This window comes from Pristiophorus japonicus, chromosome 18, assembly GCF_044704955.1.
Source record: "Pristiophorus japonicus isolate sPriJap1 chromosome 18, sPriJap1.hap1, whole genome shotgun sequence".
Classification (NCBI taxonomy): Eukaryota; Metazoa; Chordata; class Chondrichthyes; family Pristiophoridae; genus Pristiophorus; species Pristiophorus japonicus.
In genome coordinates, this window is record NC_091994.1 from 54,034,425 (window position 1) to 54,056,473 (window position 22,049).

The following is a 22,049-nucleotide window of genomic DNA, read 5'->3' on the forward strand; positions in this document are numbered from 1 at the left end:
TGTATAGGCCACCTGATAGCAGCAGTGATGTGGCTGAATGTGTTAATTCAGAGATTAGAAAAGCTTGTAGCAAAAGCAGAGTTGTTTAACGGGAGATTTTAATTTTCATACAGATTGGGAAGAACAGAGTATCTCAAGTCAGAAAGGTAGTAAATTTCTTGAGTGCATCAAGATAGTTTTCTGGAATAATGTGTTGTAGAACCAACTAGATTTAGTAATGAGTAATGAGCCAGACTTTGTTAATAATTGAACAGTAAGGGAACATTTATCTAACAGTGATCATAATACGATTGAATTAAAGCTAGGCTTAAAAAGGAGAAACTTAACACAGTTACTAAGATTTTAGATTTTGGTGAAGCTAACTTTATAAGAACATAAGAAATAGGAACAGGAGTAGGCCATACAGCCCCTCGAGCCTGTTCCGCCATTTAATACTATCATGGCTGATCTGATCATGGACTCAGGTCCACTTCCCCTTCGCTCTGCATAACCCCTTATTCCCTTATTGTTTAAGACTCTGTCTATCGCTGTCTTAAATTTATTCAATGATCCAGCTTCCACAACTCTCTGAGGCAGCCAATTCCACAGATTTACAACCCTCCGAGAGAAGAAATTCCTCAACTCAGTTTTAAAAGGGCAGCCCCTTATTCTAAGATTATGCCCCCTAGTTCTATTCTCCCCTATTAGTGGAAACATCCTCTCTGCATCCACCTTGTCAAGCCCCCTCATAATCTTATACGTTTCAATAAGATCACCTCTCATTCTTCTGAATTCCAATGAGCAGAGGCCCAACCTTTTCAACCTTTCCTCATAAGTCAACCTCCTCATCTCCGGAATCAACCGAGTGAACCTTCTCTGAACTGCCTCCAAAGCAAGTATATCCTTTCTTAAATATGGAAACCAAAACTGTATGCAGTATTCCAGGTGTGGCCTCACCAATACCCTGCATAACTGTAGCAAGACTACCCTGCTTTTATACTCCATCCCCTTTGCAATAAAGGCCAAGATTCCATTGGCCTTCCTGATCACTTGCTGTACCTGCATACTAATCTTTTGTGTTTCATGCACCAGGACCCCCAGGTCCTGCTGTACTGCAGCACTATGCAATTTTTCTCCATTTAAATAATAACTTGCTCTTCGATTTTTTTTCTGTCAAAGTGCATAACCTCACACTTTCCAACATTATACTCCATCTGTCAAATTTTTGACCACACACTTAGCCTGTTTATGTCCTTTACAGGGATTTTGTGTCCTCCTCACACATTGATTTTCCTCCCATCTTTGTATCATCAGCAAACCTGGCTATGTTACACTCAGTCCCTTCATCCAAGTCGTTAATATAGATTATAAATAGTTGGGATCCCAGCACTGATCCCTGCGTCACCCCACTAGTTACTGTTTGCCAACCCGAGAATGAACCATTTATCTCGACTCTCTGTTTTTTGTTGATTAGCCAATCCTCTATCCATGCCCCCAACCCCATGAACTTTTATCTTGTGCAGTAACCTTTTATGTGGCACCTTGTCAAATGCCTTCTGGAAGTCCAAATACACCATATCCAAATATCGGGATGAGACAGAGACAACGACGGCAAACTGGTCAAAACTGTTAATGGGTCAAACTACAGATGAACAGTGGGAGGTGTTGAAAAAATAATTGAACTTAATATAGGACCAGTATATAAAAGAGAAATAGCTTTATTTACCAAATAGCAAAGGAAGACAAAAATAGATAGTAAGAGTTGCAAAAAGGGAACACAAAAAGAAAGGCAAGGGCTATCAAGATTAACACAATAACATTTTATAATTATGTTATAAGAAAAAGTGTAGTCAAGGATGATGTGAGCAAAGGTCCTCTCCCAACTTGACCTCGCCATACAGCACTGCCTCCCGATTATCAAAATCCACGACGAGGCCTTGGACAACGTGGACCATTTTCCATACCTTTGGAGCCTACTGTTAACAAGGGCAGACATCGACAACGAGGTCCAACACCGCCTTCAATGTGCCAGTGTAGCCTTTGATCGCCTGAGGAAGAGGGTGTTTGAAGACCAGGACCTCAAAACCGGCACCAAGCTTATGGTCTACAGGGCAGTAGTGATACTCGCCCTCCTATATGGCTCAGAGACATGGACTATGTACAGCAGGCACCTCAAAACACTGGAGAAGTACCACCAACGCTGCCTCTGCAAGGTCCTGCAAATCCATTGGCAGGATAGGCGCACCAACGCCAGTGTTCTCGCTCAGGCCAACATCAAAGCATTGAACCATTGACCACGCTCGATCAGCTCCATTGGATGGGCCACATCGTCCGCATGCCCGACACGAGACTCCCAAAACAAGCGCTCTACTCGGAGCTTCGACAAGGCAAGCAAGCCCCAGGTGGGCAGAGGAAACGCTTCAAGGATACCCTCAAAGCCTCCTTGAAAAAGTGCACCGACACCTGGGAATCCCTGGCCCAAGACCGCTCAAAGTGGAGGAAAAGCATCGGGGAAGGCGCTGAACACCTCAAGCTTCTGCGGCGGGAGCAAGCTGAAGCCAAGCGTAGACAGCGGAAGGAGCGCCGAGAACACAAGCCCCCCACCCACCCGTTCCTTCAACCACCGTCTGCCGCACCTGTGACAGAGACTGTAGGTCCCACATTGGACTCATCAGTCACCTGAGAACTAATTTTTAGTGTGGAAGCAAGTCATCCTCGACTCCGAGGGAAAGCCTGCCTAAGAAGAACCCTTTAAAAACAGATGCGAGTAATAATTGCAAATTAAAATAAGGAAATGGCATACTTGTTGAATAATTACTTTCTGTCAGTTTTCACTGTACAGGAAGGGGATAATATACCTGACATTCAAGGGAAACTAATAATGAATCAAGGGCTGGAACTCATTGAAGTTAACTTAAGCAAGAAAACAGTATTAGAAAAAATAATGGCACTAGAGACTAACAAATCCCCAGGACCAGATGGTTTCCACCCCAGGGTTTTAAAGGAAGTAGGTGAGGAAATTGCAGATGCTTTAATCATAATCTTACAAAGCTCTCTCGATTCAGGAATTATCCCTTTAGATTGGAAACTCGCAAACGTAATTCCATTATTAGAGAAACCAGGAAATTATAGACCTAGCATCTGTTATGGGGAAGTTTTTAGAATCTATAATTAAGTCAGAGTGATTGAGCACTTCGAGAAATGTGAGCGGCTTAGAGAGAACCAGCATGGATTTTAACGGGTAGATCATGTCTAACGAACTTAATACATTTTTTTGAGGAAGTTGTAGACAGGGCAATGTCTATGGATGTAGTTTTATGGACTTCCAGAAAGCATTTGATTAGGATCCACATAAGAGACTGTGAGCTAGAATTAAAACTCATGGAATTGAAGGCAAATTATTGACCTGGTTAGGAGATTGGTTAAGCGGCAGAAGACAGAGAGTCGGGATAATGGGTAGGTATTTGAATTGGAAGGAAGTGACTATTGGTGTCCCACAGGGATCTTTACTGGGGCTTCAACTATTCATTATACTCATTAATGACTTAGATAACGCAATATCCAAAGTTTGCTGATAACACAAAGATTGGTGGTATAATAAACAGTGTAGATGAGAGTGTAAAATTACAAGAGACATTGATAGATTAAGTGAGTGGGCAGAAGTATGGCTGATGGAGTTCAACCCAGGTAAGTGTGAGGTCATCCGCTTTGGACCAAAAAAGGATAGACCCGAGTAATATTTAAATGTTGAAAAGCTGGGACCAGTGAAGGTCCAATGAGATTTAGGGCTCCATATACACAGATCACTAAAATGTAATGGTCATGTACAAAAAACAATCAGAAAGGCTGATAGAATGTTCGCCTTTATAATTAGAAGGCTAAACTATAAAGGGAGGAAGTTTTACTACAGCTATACAAAGCCCAGCGTAGACCACATCTGAAGCACTGTGTACAGTTCTGGGCACTGCATCTCAGAACGGATATATTGACCTTGGAAGGAGCACAGTGCAGACTCACCAGAATGTTACTTGGCCCCCAAGGATTAGATTATGAGGAGAGATTACATAAACTAGGCTTGTATTACCAGGAATATAGAAGGTTAAGGGGTGATTTGATTGAGAGTTTTAGGATTTCGAAAGGAATTGATAAGGTACATCGAGAGGAACCTTTTCCGCTGGTGGTGGAGTCTAGGACAAGGGAATATCTCCTTAAAATCAGTGCCAGGCTCTCAGGAGAGAAGTTAGGATTTACTTCTTCAAGGAAAGGTGGTAGAAATGTGGAACTCTCTCCCATAAAAAGCAGTAGATGTTAGCTCAATTAATAATTTTAAATCTGACAGCAATAGATTTTTACTAGGGAAGGGTTTAAAGGGATCTGGAGCAAGAACGGATAAATGGAGTTAGGATGCAGATCAGCCATAATCTCATTGAATGGCGGAACAGGCTCGTGGAGCTGAATGGCCTATTCCTATAAAGAAATATAGCGCCTTTCATAACCACCGGATGTCTCAAAGTGCTTTACAGCCAATGAAGTACTTTTGGAGCGTAGTCACTATTGGTATGTGGGAAACCCAGCAGGCAATTTGTGCACAGCAAGCTCCCACAAACAGCAATGTGATAATGACCAGATAAACTGCTTTTGTTATGTTGATTGAGGGATAAATATTGGCCAGGATACCAGGGATAACTCCTCTGCTCTTCTTCGAAATAGTGCCGTGGGATCATTTATGTCCACCTGATAGGGTTTAACGTCTCATCCGAAAGAAGGCACTTCTGACAGTGCAGCACCCCCCTCAGTGCTGCACTGGAGTATCAGCCTAGATTTATGTGCTCAAGTCCCTGGAGTGGAATTTAAATCCACAACCTTCTGACTCAGAACCTAAGGGAACCTATGTCCCCTTGTCCTAGACTCCCGAGCAGTGGGAAAAGGTTCTTTCTATCAACCCTATCAATATGCTAAAACCCTCAATCAAATCTTGTATATCCCAGGGAACACAAGCTAGAAAATAGTTATGTCCTTGAATGGGACTTGAACCTATGACTAATCCAAGGTAAGAGTGCTGAGCCACAGCTGGCACGAGGAACCTGAATCTGCCATGTGGATATTATTTACAGTTTGATGCATTTCTTCTTCCAAAGGATAAGATGAAACAAAAGAAAATTAAAATAAAGGAGAAGAGGGATGCACTAAGGAAGCAGATTGAAAATGAGGAAAGAGAGATTTTCGAATATCTGGACAGAGAGGAGAGTCGTGTAATTGCAGAGATTGATGCCCAGATCACAAATCTCCATGGCAAAATGAGAGATTTCAAGAAATACTTGAACAATCTGAATAACATCTCCAAGAAGAAAGAAATCACCTTCATACAGGTAACAATTGCTGCTTCTGTGCAGAGCAATAAATGAACGGAGTAACTATTTGTCCTTAGTCTCCCTTCTGTCTCCCGACGCATGCGCAGAAGCACAAGTATCACCGACTCCGCCTCCCACCCCTAGCACAATTCACACTAACGCTTTTCTGCGCATTCATCCTCCTCTCCCATCACCCCTCCCACCAACACCCGAGCTGGAACCGGAACCGGCACCGATCCAACACCACGTTGCCTCCGTTCCATCCAGCAGCAGCCCCGAGGCCCAAGCAGCCGAACGCATCTGCCGCACCTCCGAGCCCCCCACAGCGCCGGGCCCCGAGCCCCCCACAGCGCCGGGCCCCAAGCTCCCCACAGCGCCGGGCCCCGAGCTCTCCACAGCACCAGGCCCCGAGCCCCCCACAGCGCCGGGCCCCGAGCCCCCCACAGCGCCAGGCCCCGAGCTCTCCACAGCACCAGGCCCCAAGCTCCCCACAGCGCCGGGCCCCGAGCTCTCCACAGCACCAGGCCCCGAGCCCCCCACAGCGCCGGGCCCCGAGCCCCCCACAGCGCCAGGCCCCGAGCTCTCCACAGCACCAGGCCCCAAGCTCCCCACAGCGCCGGGCCCCGAGCTCTCCACAGCACCAGGCCCCGAGCCCCCCACAGCGCCAGGCCCCGAGCTCCCCACAGCACCGGGCCCCAAGCTCCCCACAGCGCCGGGCCCCAAGCTTCCCACTAGGCGGTTTGGGGGAGGGAGAGCCTGGTTGGGGAGGGGGGTGAGAGAGCCTGGTTCAGGGTGGGGGGGAGAGACTGGTTGGGGGTGGGGGGAGAGCCTACAGCCACACTTGTCTGAAAAAGACCGATCTTGTCTGATCTCGGAAACTAAACAGAGTCAGATCTGGTTAGTACTTGGATGGGAGACCGTCTGGGAATGCCAGGTGCAGTAGGCTTTTGCCATCAACCGGTCCAGGCAGTGGGCGGTCGAGGGGGTCATTCAGCCCGAATGCCTGCCTTTCTTCTGCGCTTACATCCGAGCCAGGGTGTCCCTGGAGATGGAGCACGTGGTGTCCACCGGTACGCTCGCGGCCTTCCGCGAGACGTGGGCGCCGGAGGGACTGGAGTGCATCATTACCCCCGGCAACCAAATATTAATTTGATTTTATATGTTTTAAAGTTTAATTTATTTTATTGCTGGGTTTTAGTGTCTCCCTCCCCTTTTTATAGGGGGCACTTGTAGAATGTATGGTTTTAGTGCCCAAAAAACCCAAAAAACACACAAAAAAATAAACAGGGCCTTGATAAGTGTTTGGAGTGTCCCCCAGATCAGGGGGCACTTGATTTAACTGTTCATTTTGTTTTCTACGAAAGAGTGGAGTGGGGGAGAGAGCCTGGTTGGGGGGTGGGTGGGGGGGAAGAGAGCCTGGTTGGGGGGGGGGGGCGGGGAGAGAGAGCCTGGTTGGGGATGGGGGAGAGAGGGCCTGGTTGGGGGGGGGGGGTTGGGAAGAGAGCCTGGTTCGGGATGGGGGCGAGAGAGCCTGGTTGGGGGGGTTTGGGAGAGAGCCTGGTTGGGGATGGGGGAGAGAGGGCCTGGTTGGGGGGGGTTTGGGAGAGAGCCTGGTTGGGCGGGGGGGGGGGGTGGGGGAGAGGGAGAGAGAGCCTGGGTTGGGGAGGGGTGGGGAAGTGGGGGAGAGGGAACTCAAGGAAGACAACTCACGTTCTTCCAACCACTTTTACACCCACACCCGACATCGTTGGATTGTTTGAAAGTCAAAAGTCATGACACTGACCCTTCATACCCAATAAACCCGTTAACAATCCGCACACAATGCCCCATCTATGGCGGGGGCGGGGGGGTAAGGGACTTAGGCTGGGGGAGGGATGCACTTGCACTGGGGTAAGGAGGGACTTCGGCTGTCGGAGGCTGCACATGTGCTGGGGTAAGGGTCTTCAGCTGGCAGAGGGATGCACTTGTGCTGGGGTAATGGACTTCGGCTGGAACTTGGTGGCTTTTGGGGAGATCTATCCTCTGGCTTCTGAAGTCAAAGTGGATCGAATTACAAATTGGAAAGTCAGTCAGAACTTGGGCTGGGCGGTTCCAGTTACACATTCCAGAGGAACTTCAGGGTGTGGCTTATCCTCCAAGAGGACCAATCAGCAATAGGTTATGGAGAGCCAATCAAAGAAATGGCTGCATTTCAGTTCGTACAAATAGACGCAGCCATAAAGGGAATAGGATTGTCTATCTAAAGAATGACAAATCAGCCAGTCAGAAGTTGTTCCTTTAACTACTTTGAGCACCAACCCATTATTGCACCTTTCTCTCCACATCTGTGAAAATGATTTTCTCTAATATTTCATGGTGCATGTTGCAGCCTTAAGCTTGAGGATTGTGGGGTGAGTGGGCTATGTCCCGCTATTGGCTGGTCAAACTTAGACCATAGCACAATATGCAAATATACCAACATTAACCATGGACTGCTACCCAGAGACCAAAAGGGTTGTATGTGTTAGAAATGTTAATATGATACAGAATCGTGTGGTTGAATATAAGAAACCTTGGTCCATCAAGCCCGATCCCGCCAGTGTACCACACAGAATTACACTGCCATGGCCCCCCCCTTAACCCAATCCAAAATTCCTGAGTATTATAAGGATCTGCCTTAAATCATCTCTCAGGCACAGCGGTATTGTCAGCAGTCTGAGTGTCTTATGTTCAGGAGTGCACCCGTACTACTCACTATCTAATTATACAATAGTGTAGCCCAGGGATTTAACAATAGTGAGCTGAACTGGATATCATGCCTTCCATGTGGGTGCTTCTCCAATCTTTCTGCAGTCAGACCTGGCAAAATGAGGCCTGAAATGAATCATTAAGCTTCTTTATTTACAGACAGTGAGTGAATGTTTAGACGTGATTTGTCAGTGTTTTATGCAAAGTATGATGCATTCAAAACTTGAAATTAATTTGCAAACCTTCCATGGTGTTGCTCACAGTAAACCAGAGGATATGTTGTTTTATAATGACAGGAACACGGTACCTTGTTACAGGCAATGTATTATTCTGCCACTATGGGGCTTGTCCTTTTATGGCCCCTTGGTCTTATTGCTGTATAAGACCACATTCCTAGCTCAAAGAGATTTTCTATTGCTGGAAAGGTTTTTTTTCTGAAGCCAGCAGGAAATGGCTGGTCAAAATGTGACCTGAAATCTTCATGTGTAACAACATGTAGCACCTTATGTATCAGGGACACATATCAAAACATTTGCAATATACTTAGATCTCCCATGATGTTGTTCATGGGTATTCTCTGAGCTGGCACATATTTGTGATGTTCAGCTGCTAACCTGACCTGTGCCTTTAAAACCACTGATCTAACCAGGCAAGTCAAAGCTCGACAGCAACTGCTGAAGGTAATCAAAGGGCATTTGTAATTCCTTGCAAATTTCAGACTCTAAGCTTAACCGGCTTTCTCTTAAAAAAATAGTTTCACATCTGCAGCTAAGTGGGACATGTGAGTGAGCAAGAGAGACAGAGAAACAGAAAGACAGAAACAGAGAAAGATAAATAAAACTGAAAAGTAGTATCTATCAAGGTCATTATTTCTTCTCAAATCTTCTTTGCCAAATTTATCACAAACATTGGAAGGGTTTCTTGGGGAGGGGGGAATTGAACTAAGGAAACATTTTTAAACAATCCATCAGCATTTAAGGCTCTACCTATTGTCCCTTTACTACTCAAATTCCAGAAATCACAACTTTCTACCAAGCTTCATTTCAAACAGTTCATTGAGAACAGGAAGTATTTATGCAAATCCTTCAAGCTGTTTTCCTTCCCAACTTTCACCTGATCCGTCACCTCTGAACGAAACTAAAAAAGTCAAATTTCCAATAGGGTCAAGCAAGCCACAAGTAAAATTAAAATTGTTTATTAAATCATTTATTATTTTGATAACTTCTAAGTATAAATACTTTCCCTAAACATCTAAATTTTATTTAAAGTATTATAAAAGAAGAAAGTTCTTCATTAGCTTCGAATTTCCTTCAAGATGTACCCAACTGCAATTAGGCTAGGGGCCTTAAAGAGACACGGCAGTTAAAGAGAGCTCTCATTCAATGCAATGCTCCTGTCCACATAACACTAGGTACCCTGTGACTTACTATGAGTAATGCCACAGGAGATGTGCTAGTATAAAGAGCTGGAGAGCTCTTACACTCCAGCTCTTATACTTCCCGACCTGCGCCACTACAACTTTCAGCACGAGCTGCTCCAGGTGTGCGACGGCTTTGAGGTGGGCGACTGGGTGACGTCATCAGGACCCAGGTCGCCATTTGGAGCATGGGCAGGAGCATCGGTGGGGCCCTGGTAAAGCAGAGGAGTGGGAAGGTCGTGGCGGAGGTGCGGCGAGTGATCGAAGCGGAGGTGCGATGAGGGATCATGGCTGAGATTCGGTGGGTGATCGTGGCGGAGGTTCGGCGAATGTTTGTGGCGGAGGAGCGGCGAGAGATCGTGATGGAGGTGCGGCAAATGAGGGTACGGGGCCCAGAAGAGGCGAGGGCCCAGGGGCAGCACGGGCCAGCCCACACTGCGATATGTGTGCGCACTAGGTCCGTGCAGCAGAGCAGGTCTCCAGTCGTCCTGGTTAACCCTTGCCACTGGACCAAGACCTTGCTCTGTCAAGCCCGTGTGGTGGCTGGTGTACAACGGTCACTACACATTAAAAAAATCCACACACAGGCATCTTCCACCCTTCAACATGTAGTTTGGGACCTGGAATATTAGGTCCTTCAATGAAACACCTGTGAACTCATGTGGAAACAAGTCATCCTCGTTCGAGGGACCGGCGATGATGATGATGAGTGAATGTACAGGGCAACAATTGTGACCAAATCTTACCTTGATTCGATTGAGTACAGAACCCTCTGTGAAAGCAAGTAAAATAGTAAAATATGCCATGCTTCCCTTTTAATATTCTCACTTAACGCCTCCTGGTCAGCCTTCTGTTCCTCACTGCCTCCGAGCTTCAGATGACCAGGTTTCCCCTCACAAGCCCAGACTTGCAGATGATACTAAAATAGACTGTGTGGTTGATAATGAAGAAGAAAGCTGCGGACTGCAGGAAGATATCAATTAACTGGTCAGGTGGGCAGAATAGTGGTAAATGGAATTTAATCCAGAGAAGTGTGAGGTAATACATTTGGGGAGGGCTAATAAGGCAAGGGAATACACAATAAATGGTAGGACAAAGAGGAACAAAGGGACCTGGGAGTGCATGTCCACAGATCCCTGAAGATAGCAGGCCAGGTAGATAAGGTGGTTAAGAAGGCATACGGAATGCTTGCCTTTATTAGCCGAGGCATAGAATACAAGAGCAGGTGGGTTATGCTTGAACTGTATAAAACACTAGTTAGGTACAGTTCTGGTCACCGCATTACAGGAAAGATGTGATTGCACTGGAGAGGGTACAGAGGAGATTTATGAGGATGTTGCCGGGACTGGAGAATCTTAGCTATGAGAACAGATTGGATAGGCTGGGTTTATTTCCTTGGAACAGAGGAGGCTGAGGAGAGACCTCATTGAGGTGTATAAAATGATGAGGGGCCTAGATATAATGGATAGAAAGGGTCTGTTTCCCTTAGCAGAGGTAGTCAACAACCAGGGGGCATAAATTTAAAGTAATTGGTAGGAGGGTTAGAGGGGATTTGAGGGGAAGTTTCTTCACACACAGAGTTGTGTGGGTCTGGAACTCACTGCCTGAAAGGGTGATAGAGGCAGAAAGCCTCACCACATTTAAAAAGTACTTGGATGTGCATTTGAAGTTACGGACCTCGAGCTGGAAAGTGGGATTAGGCTGGACAGCCTCTTGTTGGCCAGCGCGGACACGATGGGCCGAAATGGCCTCCTTCCTTGCTGTAAACTTCTATGATTCCTCCCCAGACTGAGCAGCCTGATTGCCTATTTTTCCCTTTATCTTTTTTTCTGTATTCCTTTGTCTTATTCCCCATTCAGCGATTCACCAATTGTACCGTCAACCAAACCAACCACCTTTCCTCCCTCCTTGAGATGTGCATCTCAAGAGATCGTCTCCTGCTATTCTCAAATGCCTGGAATTACCGCAGGTGATAATATCAGTAATGGTGACCATGATTGTGATAAAAACCCATCTGGTTCACTAATGTCCTGTAGGGAAGGAAACCTGCTGCCCTTACCCAGTCTGGCCTATATATGACTTCAGACCCACAGCAATGTGGTTGACTCTTAACTGCCCTCTGAAATGGCCTAGCAGTTGTATCAACCGCTATGACAAAGTCAGCATTGTGGGAGTACCTTCACCACACGGTTCAAGAAGGCGGCTCACCACCACCTTCTCGAGGCAATTGGGGATGGCAATAAATACCGGCCTTGCCAGTGACGGCCACATCCTGTGAATGAATAAAAATAAAAATAAAATGGTCTCTGGCAGGACCCACGGAAAATCAATCTATAAGGCTAAAAACTGCGATTTGTGCCTTGTCCCCGGGGATTGTGCCAAAGGTATGGCAGGCGATCGGGACAAGTACTGATCAAACAATTAGGCAGAGTGAAAATCAGGTAAGCAATAAATCAGGAGATGGTGATAAATGAAAAAGATTCTCTCAAGGGTCAGTACCTTGAACTGTTCTCCTGGGCTCTGTCTGTTCATGATACGGAATAGGTATTAATGTTAGCAATTTTGCCAAGTTATGTGCCCCGAAACTCAGTGCAGAGGACTGGTGAGGACACATTTGGAGCCCTGCATCTAGTTTTGGTCACCTTACATGATGCATTGGAGGGGTTGAGAGGAGAATGGTTCAGACAGGCGGCGTGTCATTCCACAAACTGGTGTGTCTGGCTTTCATACACAACTTCAATGCCCGCAGCCTGTGGCTTATTTTTTAAACCTGTGCGAGTTTACTGTGCTTTAAGATACAATACTTAAACATAACTCATTCCCAAATATTTTCCTTGAGGATCAAAAAAAAATAACAATTCCCGAAACATGACAAAGGCAATTTATTCCACATAGGTCTCCCCAAAAACCATAGCAACAAGCTTCCTGCATATCTTGTTGCCTTATACGACTGACATATTACAAGTGGCTAAATGTATCTGAATGACTTTTAATCCCACTGTTTGCGAGATAATCCTCCAAATTACTGTTAAAGGAGCAGCGAATTAACGCCAAAGAACTTTGATGGAGGTCCAATCCAGACACTGATCATTCTTCAACAAAAAAATTCTAACAAATCTTTTGTGATCACAACTTAAGCCACAAAACCCACTTACATCTATGCCACTCACTCCAAGGAAAACCTAGCACAATCTGAGCACAATGGCCTACTCTTTGTGCTGTTATTTCTTGTTCTTTTCCCAGGATCTCAACGCTGTTGGATCGCTTACCTTCATCTGAGGAACTTTTAAAACTCAAGCTTAGGGTTCCCTAATCATTATTCCTTGATTTATCCCAACTGCTCCCATACTGTTTGCAGCCTGCACTCTGAGTGCAGCACTTCACTTTGGTCTCAATAAAAAATGCATAAGAACATAAAAATTAGGAGCAGGAGTAGGCCATTCGGCCCCTCGAGCCTGCTCCGCCATTCAATAAGATCATGGCTGATCTTCTACCTCAACTCTACTTTACTGCACTGTTCCCCATATCCCTTGATTCCCTTAATATCCACAAATCTATCGATCTCTGTCTTGAATATACTCAAAGACTGAGTCGCCACAGCTCTCTGGGGTAGAGAATTCCAGAGATTCACCACCCTTTGAGTGAAGAAGTTTCTCCTCATCTCAGTCCTAAATGGCCGACCCCTTATTCTGAGAATGTGACCCCTGGTTCTAGACTCCTCAGCCAGGGGAAAACATCCTCCCTGCATCTACCCTGCCAAGCCCTGTAAAAATTTTGCATGCTTCAATGAGATTACCTCTCATTCTTCTAACCTAGTATAGGCCTAGTCTACTCAATCTCTCCTCATAGGACAGTCCCAGGAATCAGTCAGGTGAACGTTTGTTGCTCTCCCTTTATGGCAAGTATATCCTTCCTTAGATAAGGAGACCAAAACTGTACACAATACTCCAGGTGTGGTCTCACCAGGGCTCTATATAATTGCAGTAAGACGATTTTACTCTTGTGCCATGTATGTAGACCATGTATACTAACTGTATAGTCACATAAGGTGTGCCACCAGAGGGCATTGCGGTGGGAGACCTGAGGGTCACCTGCATAGCTGTGCAGGGCCCAGTATAAAAGGGCTGCCCACCATGTTTGTGCCTGACTCTGGAGTTCTAATAAATGGGACTAAGGTCACAACAGTTCAAGTACAATACGAGACCTCGTGGAGTCATTCATAAGAGTATTAAAGACTTAACATCTTGTACTAAAATCCTCTTGCAATAAAGGCCAACATATCATTTGCTTTCTTAATTGCTTGCTGTACCTACATCTTAACTTTCTGTGATTCATGTAAAAGGACACCCAGGTCCCTCTGAACACCAACATTTTCCAATCTCTCACTATTTAAAAAATACTCTGCTTTTCTAGTTTTCCTATCAAAGTGGATAACTTCACATTTCTCCACATTATATTCCACTTGCCGTGTTCTTGCCCACTCACTTACCTGTCTATATTCCTTTGAAGCCTCTTTGCATCCTCCTCACAACTTACATTCCCACCTAGCAAACCTGGATATATTATATTTGGTCTCCTCATCCAAACCATTGGTATAGATTGTGAATAGCTGGTCTACTGAAGCTGTTATTTCTCTTGAACGCTTGCATTGAGTACATGTCAACACACATGCTCTATTTTAATACTTCCTTCCATTTGTATTTTATTCCAGATGTTTAATTCTGTAACTGACAGGTAAGTAGCAGATTTTTTCCTATTTTTTTAATTGAACATGTTGGAAGATAATGTCCAATGGCATGCGGCCATGAAGTGGTTGCACCCAATTTGAACTGATAGCGCCTTTGGTCAGCTGAAGTTCTATACGTGATCTGACACATGTGTAGAAACCCTGTATATTGGGGCAAGGAGACATGACCCAGTGTTACAGATGTAAGAATTGGGCAATAAATTGAAAGTGTTAGCGGCAGAGAGAGGGACCCAGAATTTGATTTAAGAATGTCCAAGGGCGATTTTGACCAATGCAGAGACTGGCTGAGATCAGATAAAATAGGAGTTGGCTGCATGAAGAAGTGGTGCATTGTCCCTTTTACTTCTGAGATTTAGTTTTACACCCAGCACAGTTGGTTTTATAAAATGATGCAGTGATGTTGAATTTGTCCATAATTGGAGTATCGGGTAAAGTTCTGGAGTATGGAGTCTGGAGTATGGAACAATGAAGAAGGTATGATCAACCATGATCTTATTCAATGGCAGAGCAGGCTCGAGGGGCCAAATCGCCTGCTCCTGCTCCGATTTCTTATGTTCTTATATAAGGTACCATGAGGGCTCACTAGAATCAGGAACGAGAGGCTATAGTTACAACAAAAGGCTCGAACCTTGGGACTAGTCTCACTGGAACAAACAAAAGTTAAAGGAAGGATCAAATAGTGGTGTTCAAGATTAGGGAAGGTTTTACTCGAATAAACAGTGATAGATTGTCAGTGAATCAGTAACAAGGGGCCGTTAAACCCAGGGTGATCACGAGAAGACTGAAGGGAGAAGTTGGAAGATTTTATTTTACAGAGAGTTATTAGAACACAGAATGCTTTATCACAGGGGCTACTGAGGCCGGGACTATAACATCATTTAAAGGGAATTGGGTAAGTATTTGAAAAGGAAGCATGTAAAGGAATATGGGGAAAGGGCAGGGAATGGGATTGGAGTAGATAACTTAGGAATGTCCCATGTCTCAACTGTGCTGACTTAGTTGATAAAAAATGAAAGAATTAGCATTTATATAGTACCTTTCACATCCTCAGGATACCCACCCCAAAGTGCTTCTCAGGCAATGAATTACTTCTGAAATGCAATTACTGTTGTAATGTAGGCAAAAGGAGCAGCCAGTCTGCATACAGCAAGGTCCCACAAACTACAAATGGGAGAAGTGATCAGTTAATAAAATCAGTAAATGCTGGAAACACTCAGTGGGTCAGGCAGCATCTGTGGAGAGAGAAACAGAGTTAATGTTTCAGGTCAATGGCCTTTCGTCAGAATTGGAAGAAGTTAGTGATGTAACAGTTTTTAAGCAAGTGCAAAAGCAGGGAAGGGGAGGTGGGGTAGAGTAAGGAAGGAAAATGAGCAGTTTAATGATGAAGTATAATGTGGATAAATGTGAGGTTATCCACTTTTGTGGTAAAAACAGAGAGACAGACTATTATCTGAATGGTGACAGATTAGGAAAAGGGGAGGTGCAACGAGACCTGGGTGTCATGGTACATCAGTCATTGAAGGTTGGCATGTAGGTACAGCAGGCGGTTAAGAAAGCAAATGGCATGTTGGCCTTCATAGCGAGGGGATTTGAGTACAGGGGCAGGGAGGTGTTGCTACAGTTGTACAGGGCCTTGGTGAGGCCACACCTGGAGTATTGTGTACAGTTTTGGTCTCCTAACTTGAGGAAGGACATTCTTGCTATTGAGGGAGTGCAGCAAAGATTCACCAGACTGATTCCCGGGATGGTGGGACTGACCTCATAGAAACGTTTAAAATTCTGACGGGTTTAGACAGGTTAGATGCAGGAAGAATGTTCCCAATGTTGGGGAAGTCCAGAACCAGGGGTCACAGTCTAAGGATAAGGGGTAAGCCATTTAGGACCGAGATGAGGAGAAACTTCTTCACCCAGAGAGTGGTGAACCTGTGGAATTCTCTACCATAGAAAGTAGTTGAGGCCAATTCACTAAATATATTCAAAAGGGAGTTAGATGAAGTCCTTACTACTCGGGGGATCAAGGGGTATGGCGAGAAAGCAGGAAGGGGGTACTGAAGTTGCATGTTCAGCCATAAACTCATTGAATGGCGGTGCAGGCTAGAAGGGCTGAATGGCCTACTCCTGCACCTATTTTCTATGTTTCTATGTTGCACAGGACACTGGGGAGAACTCCCCTGCTCCTCTTCGAATAGTGCTTTGAGACTTTTTACGTCCACCTGAGAGAGCACATAATCTAAACTGACATTTCAGTGCAATGCTGAGGGAGTGCTGCACCATCAGTTTAATGTCTGATCTAAAAGACGGCACTTCCAACGGTGCAGCACTCCCTCAGCATTACACTGAAATGTCAGTTTAGATTATGTGCTCCAGTCATGGTGCGATGCTTGAACCTTCTGACTCAGTGGCCTGTGTGCTCGCACATTGCCTTTTCTTCCCCTGACCCAGCCTTGACCCAGGATGACCCCAGCACTAATGCTAGCATAGAATCATAGAAATTTACGGCACAGAAGGAGGCCATTTGGCCCATCGTTTCTGTGCCGACTAGGCGTGACGATTGTCCGGCTCAGAGAGCGGAGAAGGAGAACAAGAGCATGACAAGAATAGTCGATGCATTTGGGAAATTTTATGATATGTCTCTCTACCGGGAATCTGTCCGTAATAGACAGTGCTGAGAACAAACTGCTTTAATTGATCAGATACTCTTGGTCCTAACTGTGGAGCGGTAAAGCTTCAATAAATCATTTTTGGACTGACCAATGTTAGCAGGCTATTAATGAAGTGAACAAGTATTGAATTCTGAGTTAAATTAGGTTATGGTCGTGTAGTAGTTATATCACTGGACTAGCAATCCATGAGACTTCGACTAATAATATAATAGAGCATGAGTTCAATTCGCTCCATGGCAGTTTGAAAATTTGAATTCAGTTTTGTAAATGCTGGAAAGAAAAGGCTGGTATCAGTCCACGTGACCATAAAACTGTTGGATTGTCGTAAAAACCCAACTGGTTCACTAATGTCCTTTATGGAAGGAAGCCTCCGGGCGGGCCTATATGTGACTCCAGTCGCACACCAACATTGTTGACTGCCCTCTGAAATGGCCGAGCAACCTCCTCAGTTGGATCAAACAAAAATGCTGCAAAACATTGCAGTGGTTCAAGGGCAACTTGGCTGATCGGTAATAAATTCTGGCCTCACCAGTGACTCCCACATCTCGAGAATACATGGTGCGAACCTATGATTATAAAGCTGTCAGTCGTGGCTCAGTGGTAGTACTCATGCCTCTGAGTCAGAAGATTGTGGGTTCAAGAGACTTGAGCACAAAATCTAGGCTAACGCTGTTGGAGGTGATGCCTTTCAGATGACACGTTAAAAGATCCTATGGTACTATTTTGAAGAAGAGCAGGGGAGTTCTGCCAATATTTATCCCTCAACCAACATCACTAAATCAGATGATTATAACACTGCAATGTGTAGGAGCTTGCTGTGCACAAATTGGCTGCCGCATTTCCTATATTACAACAGTGACTACACTTCAAAAATACTTAATTGGCTGTAAAGCGCTTTGAGACATCCTGAGGTAATAAAAGGGGGTACATAAATGCAGCCTTTTTTTTTAAAGGGGCACTTTGTATGGAAAGCATTGCAGAATATTGAAAAGGAGCATACATTCCAAAGTAAGGTACCATAACAGGATGTCACGATGAAACAGTTTTAATATCTGCCAGTAGAATCCTGATCTCAGTCACATTCCTCAAAAGCTCACAGCCTTTTAAATGTGATTGTGTGATTTATCAGATTGAGTGACTTATCGAAACCATTCCCATTGCTCCCAACTCCGGGACTGGATACAACAAAACTACAGGAGATGGAACATTGGCTGCAGGAACGGGTGGAGAGGGACAGAGATATCACGGTTTTACTGTGTAAGTTGTGAAGCAATACAGTATTTACACCATCCGCGCTTATTGAAGCTGGCAATGAGCAAATGATGCTAACCATTCACCATTTCCATTGAAGTCAATTACAAAGACTGGATGAGTGCGGCTCCACCAACACTCAAGAAGCTCCAACATCCAGGACAAAGCAGCCCGCTTGATTGGCACCCCATCCACCACCTAAAACATTCACTCCCTCCACCACTGGCGCACCATGTCTGCAGTGTGTCCAACCTATAAGATGCACTGCAACAACTTGCCAAGGCTTCTTCAACAGAACCTCCCAATCTCTACCACCTAGAAAGACAAGGCAGCAGGCGAATGGGAGCACCATCACCTCCACATTCCCCTCCAAGTCACACACCATCCTGACTTGGAAATATATCGCCGTTCCTTCATCGTCACTGTAATGTATTTGCTTCATGGGTTCTTTGCTTAAGAATTCAGAGCAACACATTGCTATTAAGAACTATTTGGTTTATTAGCAAAACGGCATTTTGGTTAAGCTGAAAAGCAAGACCATTATACTGTGAGCTGAAGAAGGAGACATCTGGAGGCTTGAGCTGTAATGTGCATATATTCTGTGGCAAAGCATCCACTGAAGCCTTTCAATGGCGTCAAGGGAATAATTTCCCAGGAAGCCCAGGAGCTCCCTGACACACAGCCTTGGCATGGCGATGAAGTGGGGTGGGGGGGGGGGTGGAGATTGGCCAACAGTTCCATATAGTGCAACTGTGGTCAGTGCTTCGAAGCACTGACCACATTCGACCAGCTCCGCTGGGTGGACCACATTGTGCGCATGCCTGACATGGGACTCCCAGGGCAAGCGCTCTACTCGAAGCTCCTACACAACAAGTGAGCCCAAGGTGGGCAGAAGAAATGTTTCAAGGACACCCTCAAAGCCTCCTTGATAAAATGCAACATCCCCACCGACACCTGGGGGTCCCTGGCCAAAGACCGCCCTAAGTGGAGGAAGTGCATCCGGGAGGCCATTGAGCACATCGAGTCTCATCGCCGAGAGCATGCAGAAACCAAGCGCAAGCAGCGAAAGGAGCGTGCGGCAAACCAGTCCCACCCACCCTTTCCTTCAACTACTATCTGTCTCACCTGTGACAGGGACTGTGGTTCTTGTATTGGACTGTTCAGCCACCTGAGAACTCACTTTTAGAGTGGAAGCAAGTCTTCCTCGATTCCAAAGGACTGCCTATGATGATGATGGTGCGACTCTCCCCACCCAGCCCCCGGGGTGTAAATACACTCACTCCCTCTCCAGCCCCAGTACTTTTATCCTCAGAACAGTTCCCAGCAATGAATGACAAGGAGTTACTCAGATTTCTGCTTTTGTTCACAGATGGACAGACACCGATTCTGAATCGAGGAACAGCCCATCCTCAGCTCGCCGTGTCCTACAGTAACAGGAGCGTGACACTAACTAGGCAGAAACCCAAGTACCCCGACAATCCGGGCCGGTTCGACTGTTTCCCACAGGTCCTGTGTGCTGAGGGGGTGAGCTGCGGCCGCTCGTACTGGGAGGTGGAGGTCCGCGGAGGCTGCTGGCGGGTGGGGGTCTGTTACCGGAGCCTGAGACGGAAGGGGCCTGGTGCTGAGTGCTCACTGGGAATGAACGATAAATCATGGAGCCTGTGCTCAGTGCTGGGCTCCTATACAGCGCTGTACAATGGGAATAAAACAACAATATCTGCCGCAAACCCCTCCAGGGTGGGAGTGTACGTGGATTTCGAGGCTGGAATGATCTCGTTTTACAGTGTGTCAGACAGGAGACTCACCCTACTACACATCTTCCCGCCGCAAGCATTCACTAAGCCCCTCTACCCGGCTCTGACAGTTAATGAATGCGGTGAGTGCATCACTATGTGTGACTTGAGTCAGACATTTTCTTGACTCTGTTAATTTTTTAATTTTTGAACTGCTGGAGGAAAATAACCAGGAGTTTGATCTCGGCTCTAATGATGTAACAAAGTCAAAATTGGTTATGGCCGTTTTTGAGGTGGTGTCACTGCCTGAGTGTTGATTTTACCGCCGGGCGTTAGGTGCAGCCTCAAACTGCCAAATTGAGTCTTTACGCCCAAAGATGAGCGAGTAGCACTAAAAGTGGCGTTGCGCACTCATCCTCAGGTGGCAGTGGGGCGGGAGCTCAGGAGGCTGGCGCAATTTCCCAACGGAAGGCTGCTGGCATGTGAGCTGGAAAAACTGGAAGAAAAAAACCCGAAACTTCTCCGACCCACACCCACACTTCCCCACTGGTACAACTAGTAAATAAATACTGAAATAAATAAAGTAAAAGACTTGCCTTGATCTCTGGGCAATTCTGCCCGAGATCCGCTATGTTCACACCACTTTTTGCAGGCTGTACGAAAGCCTGCTGGTAAGGCCACCGTAGAAACACAATATTGCGACAGCGGTGCCAAGAGGGCGCTGCATGCTATCTGACATCACCACGTGGGTGGCATTCGAGAACGCAGCATTACCTCTTGGCTCCTCCACCAAAGGCCAACTCAATTTCGACGGCGGCATCGAAGCCGCTTACTGCCAACGGTAGGGCTTTGCCACCCATCGCCGGGCGGCGTTATCTAGGGATTTTCAGCCTCTTAACGCTCTCATTTTCTACTGGCTGAAGAAAATTGTGTAACTAGATTTAAAGGCAAAGTTTTAAAGATATGCATCTGGGCTCAGATAGTAACTTGCTGCAAAATTGATTCGTTTATTTTTTGTAATTTTTATGTTTAAACCATATTCTATTTTAACATATCTATGATATATTAAAAATCTAAAGTCTGCATATACATCCTGTCTACAAAACCTTACTTCCTGGTGTCACATTTTTGTCGCACGTTTCTGTCAACTTTTACCATTATAAATTGCTTTGTCCACATTCATAATGGAAAATTCTTATATAAACGTGTCAAGTTGTAATTATCCCCTCTTGCCAGAGGTAGTGTAATGTATTTGCTTCATGGGTTCTTCGCTGAAGAATTCATAGCAACACATTGCTATTAAGAACTAGTTGGTTTATTAGCAAAGGTTTAACAATCACACTGCACATTACCAGTTCATCCACCAGGCTCACAACCACCTGCCTCATCGTGGATCCCCTGAACCCAACTGGCTGGGGTTTTATTGAGTCTTGTGAACATCACGTGACTGGCTAAGCCACTCACAACTCAACAGCTCTACAATTATTTTAAAGTTGCACCTGTAAATCAAGTAAATGAAGTGCCCCTTGGTTAAAGGGGGGCACTAAAACTGACACAATTAAACAAATTAAACTTTGGACAGTCAACTGGATCAAATTACAATTTGGTTGCCGGGGTGATGATGCACTCCAGTCCTTCCGGCGCCCACCTCTCGCGGAAGGCCGCGAGCGTACCGGTGGACACCGCGTGCTCCATCTCCAGGGACACCGTGTCTCGGATGTAACCGCGGAAGAGAGGCAGGCAGTCGGGCTGAACAACCCCCTCGACCGCCCGCTGCCTGGAACGGCTGATGGCACCCTTGGCCATGCCCAGGAGCAGTCCTACAAGGAGGCCCTCCGACCTGCCCGATCCCCTCTGCACAGGGTGCCCAAAGATCAGGAGCGTGGGACTGAAGTGCAACCAGAACTTGAGGAGCAGCCCCTTCAAATATTGGAAGAGGGACTGCAACCTGACACACTCAACATACACGTGGAACACGGACTCTTCCAGACCGCAGAAATTGCAGGTGGCCTGGGAGTCCGTGAACCGACTTAAAAACTTATTGCACGGGACTGTTCCGTGCAACACCCTCCAGGCCAAGTCCCCAATAAATAGAGGGAGGACTTCTGCACTCCATTGGGGACCCCCGCCTCCTCTGGACGGCAAGATGATATGCCATGGCGTGTCCGGACGACAGATGAG

At 45.9% G+C, this 22,049-nt stretch overlaps 1 protein-coding gene and 1 pseudogene across 1 annotated transcript in view; both read left to right on the forward strand.

Annotated features, from left to right (window-relative positions):
• LOC139229038 (E3 ubiquitin-protein ligase TRIM11-like) overlaps positions 1 to 20,200 on the forward strand; it is a 30,267-nt gene extending 10,067 nt beyond the window's left edge. Inside the window, exons 3-6 of the mRNA XM_070860698.1 lie at positions 5,118 to 5,348; positions 14,186 to 14,208; positions 18,014 to 18,141; positions 19,505 to 20,200. Coding sequence (XP_070716799.1) covers positions 5,118 to 5,348; positions 14,186 to 14,208; positions 18,014 to 18,141; positions 19,505 to 20,055 — 933 coding nt within the window. The 3' untranslated portion in view covers positions 20,056 to 20,200. The remainder of the gene's footprint in view (positions 1 to 5,117; positions 5,349 to 14,185; positions 14,209 to 18,013; positions 18,142 to 19,504) is intronic.
• LOC139229407 (5S ribosomal RNA) lies at positions 6,158 to 6,276 on the forward strand (annotated as a pseudogene).
• Positions 20,201 to 22,049: the final 1,849 nt, after the last annotated feature.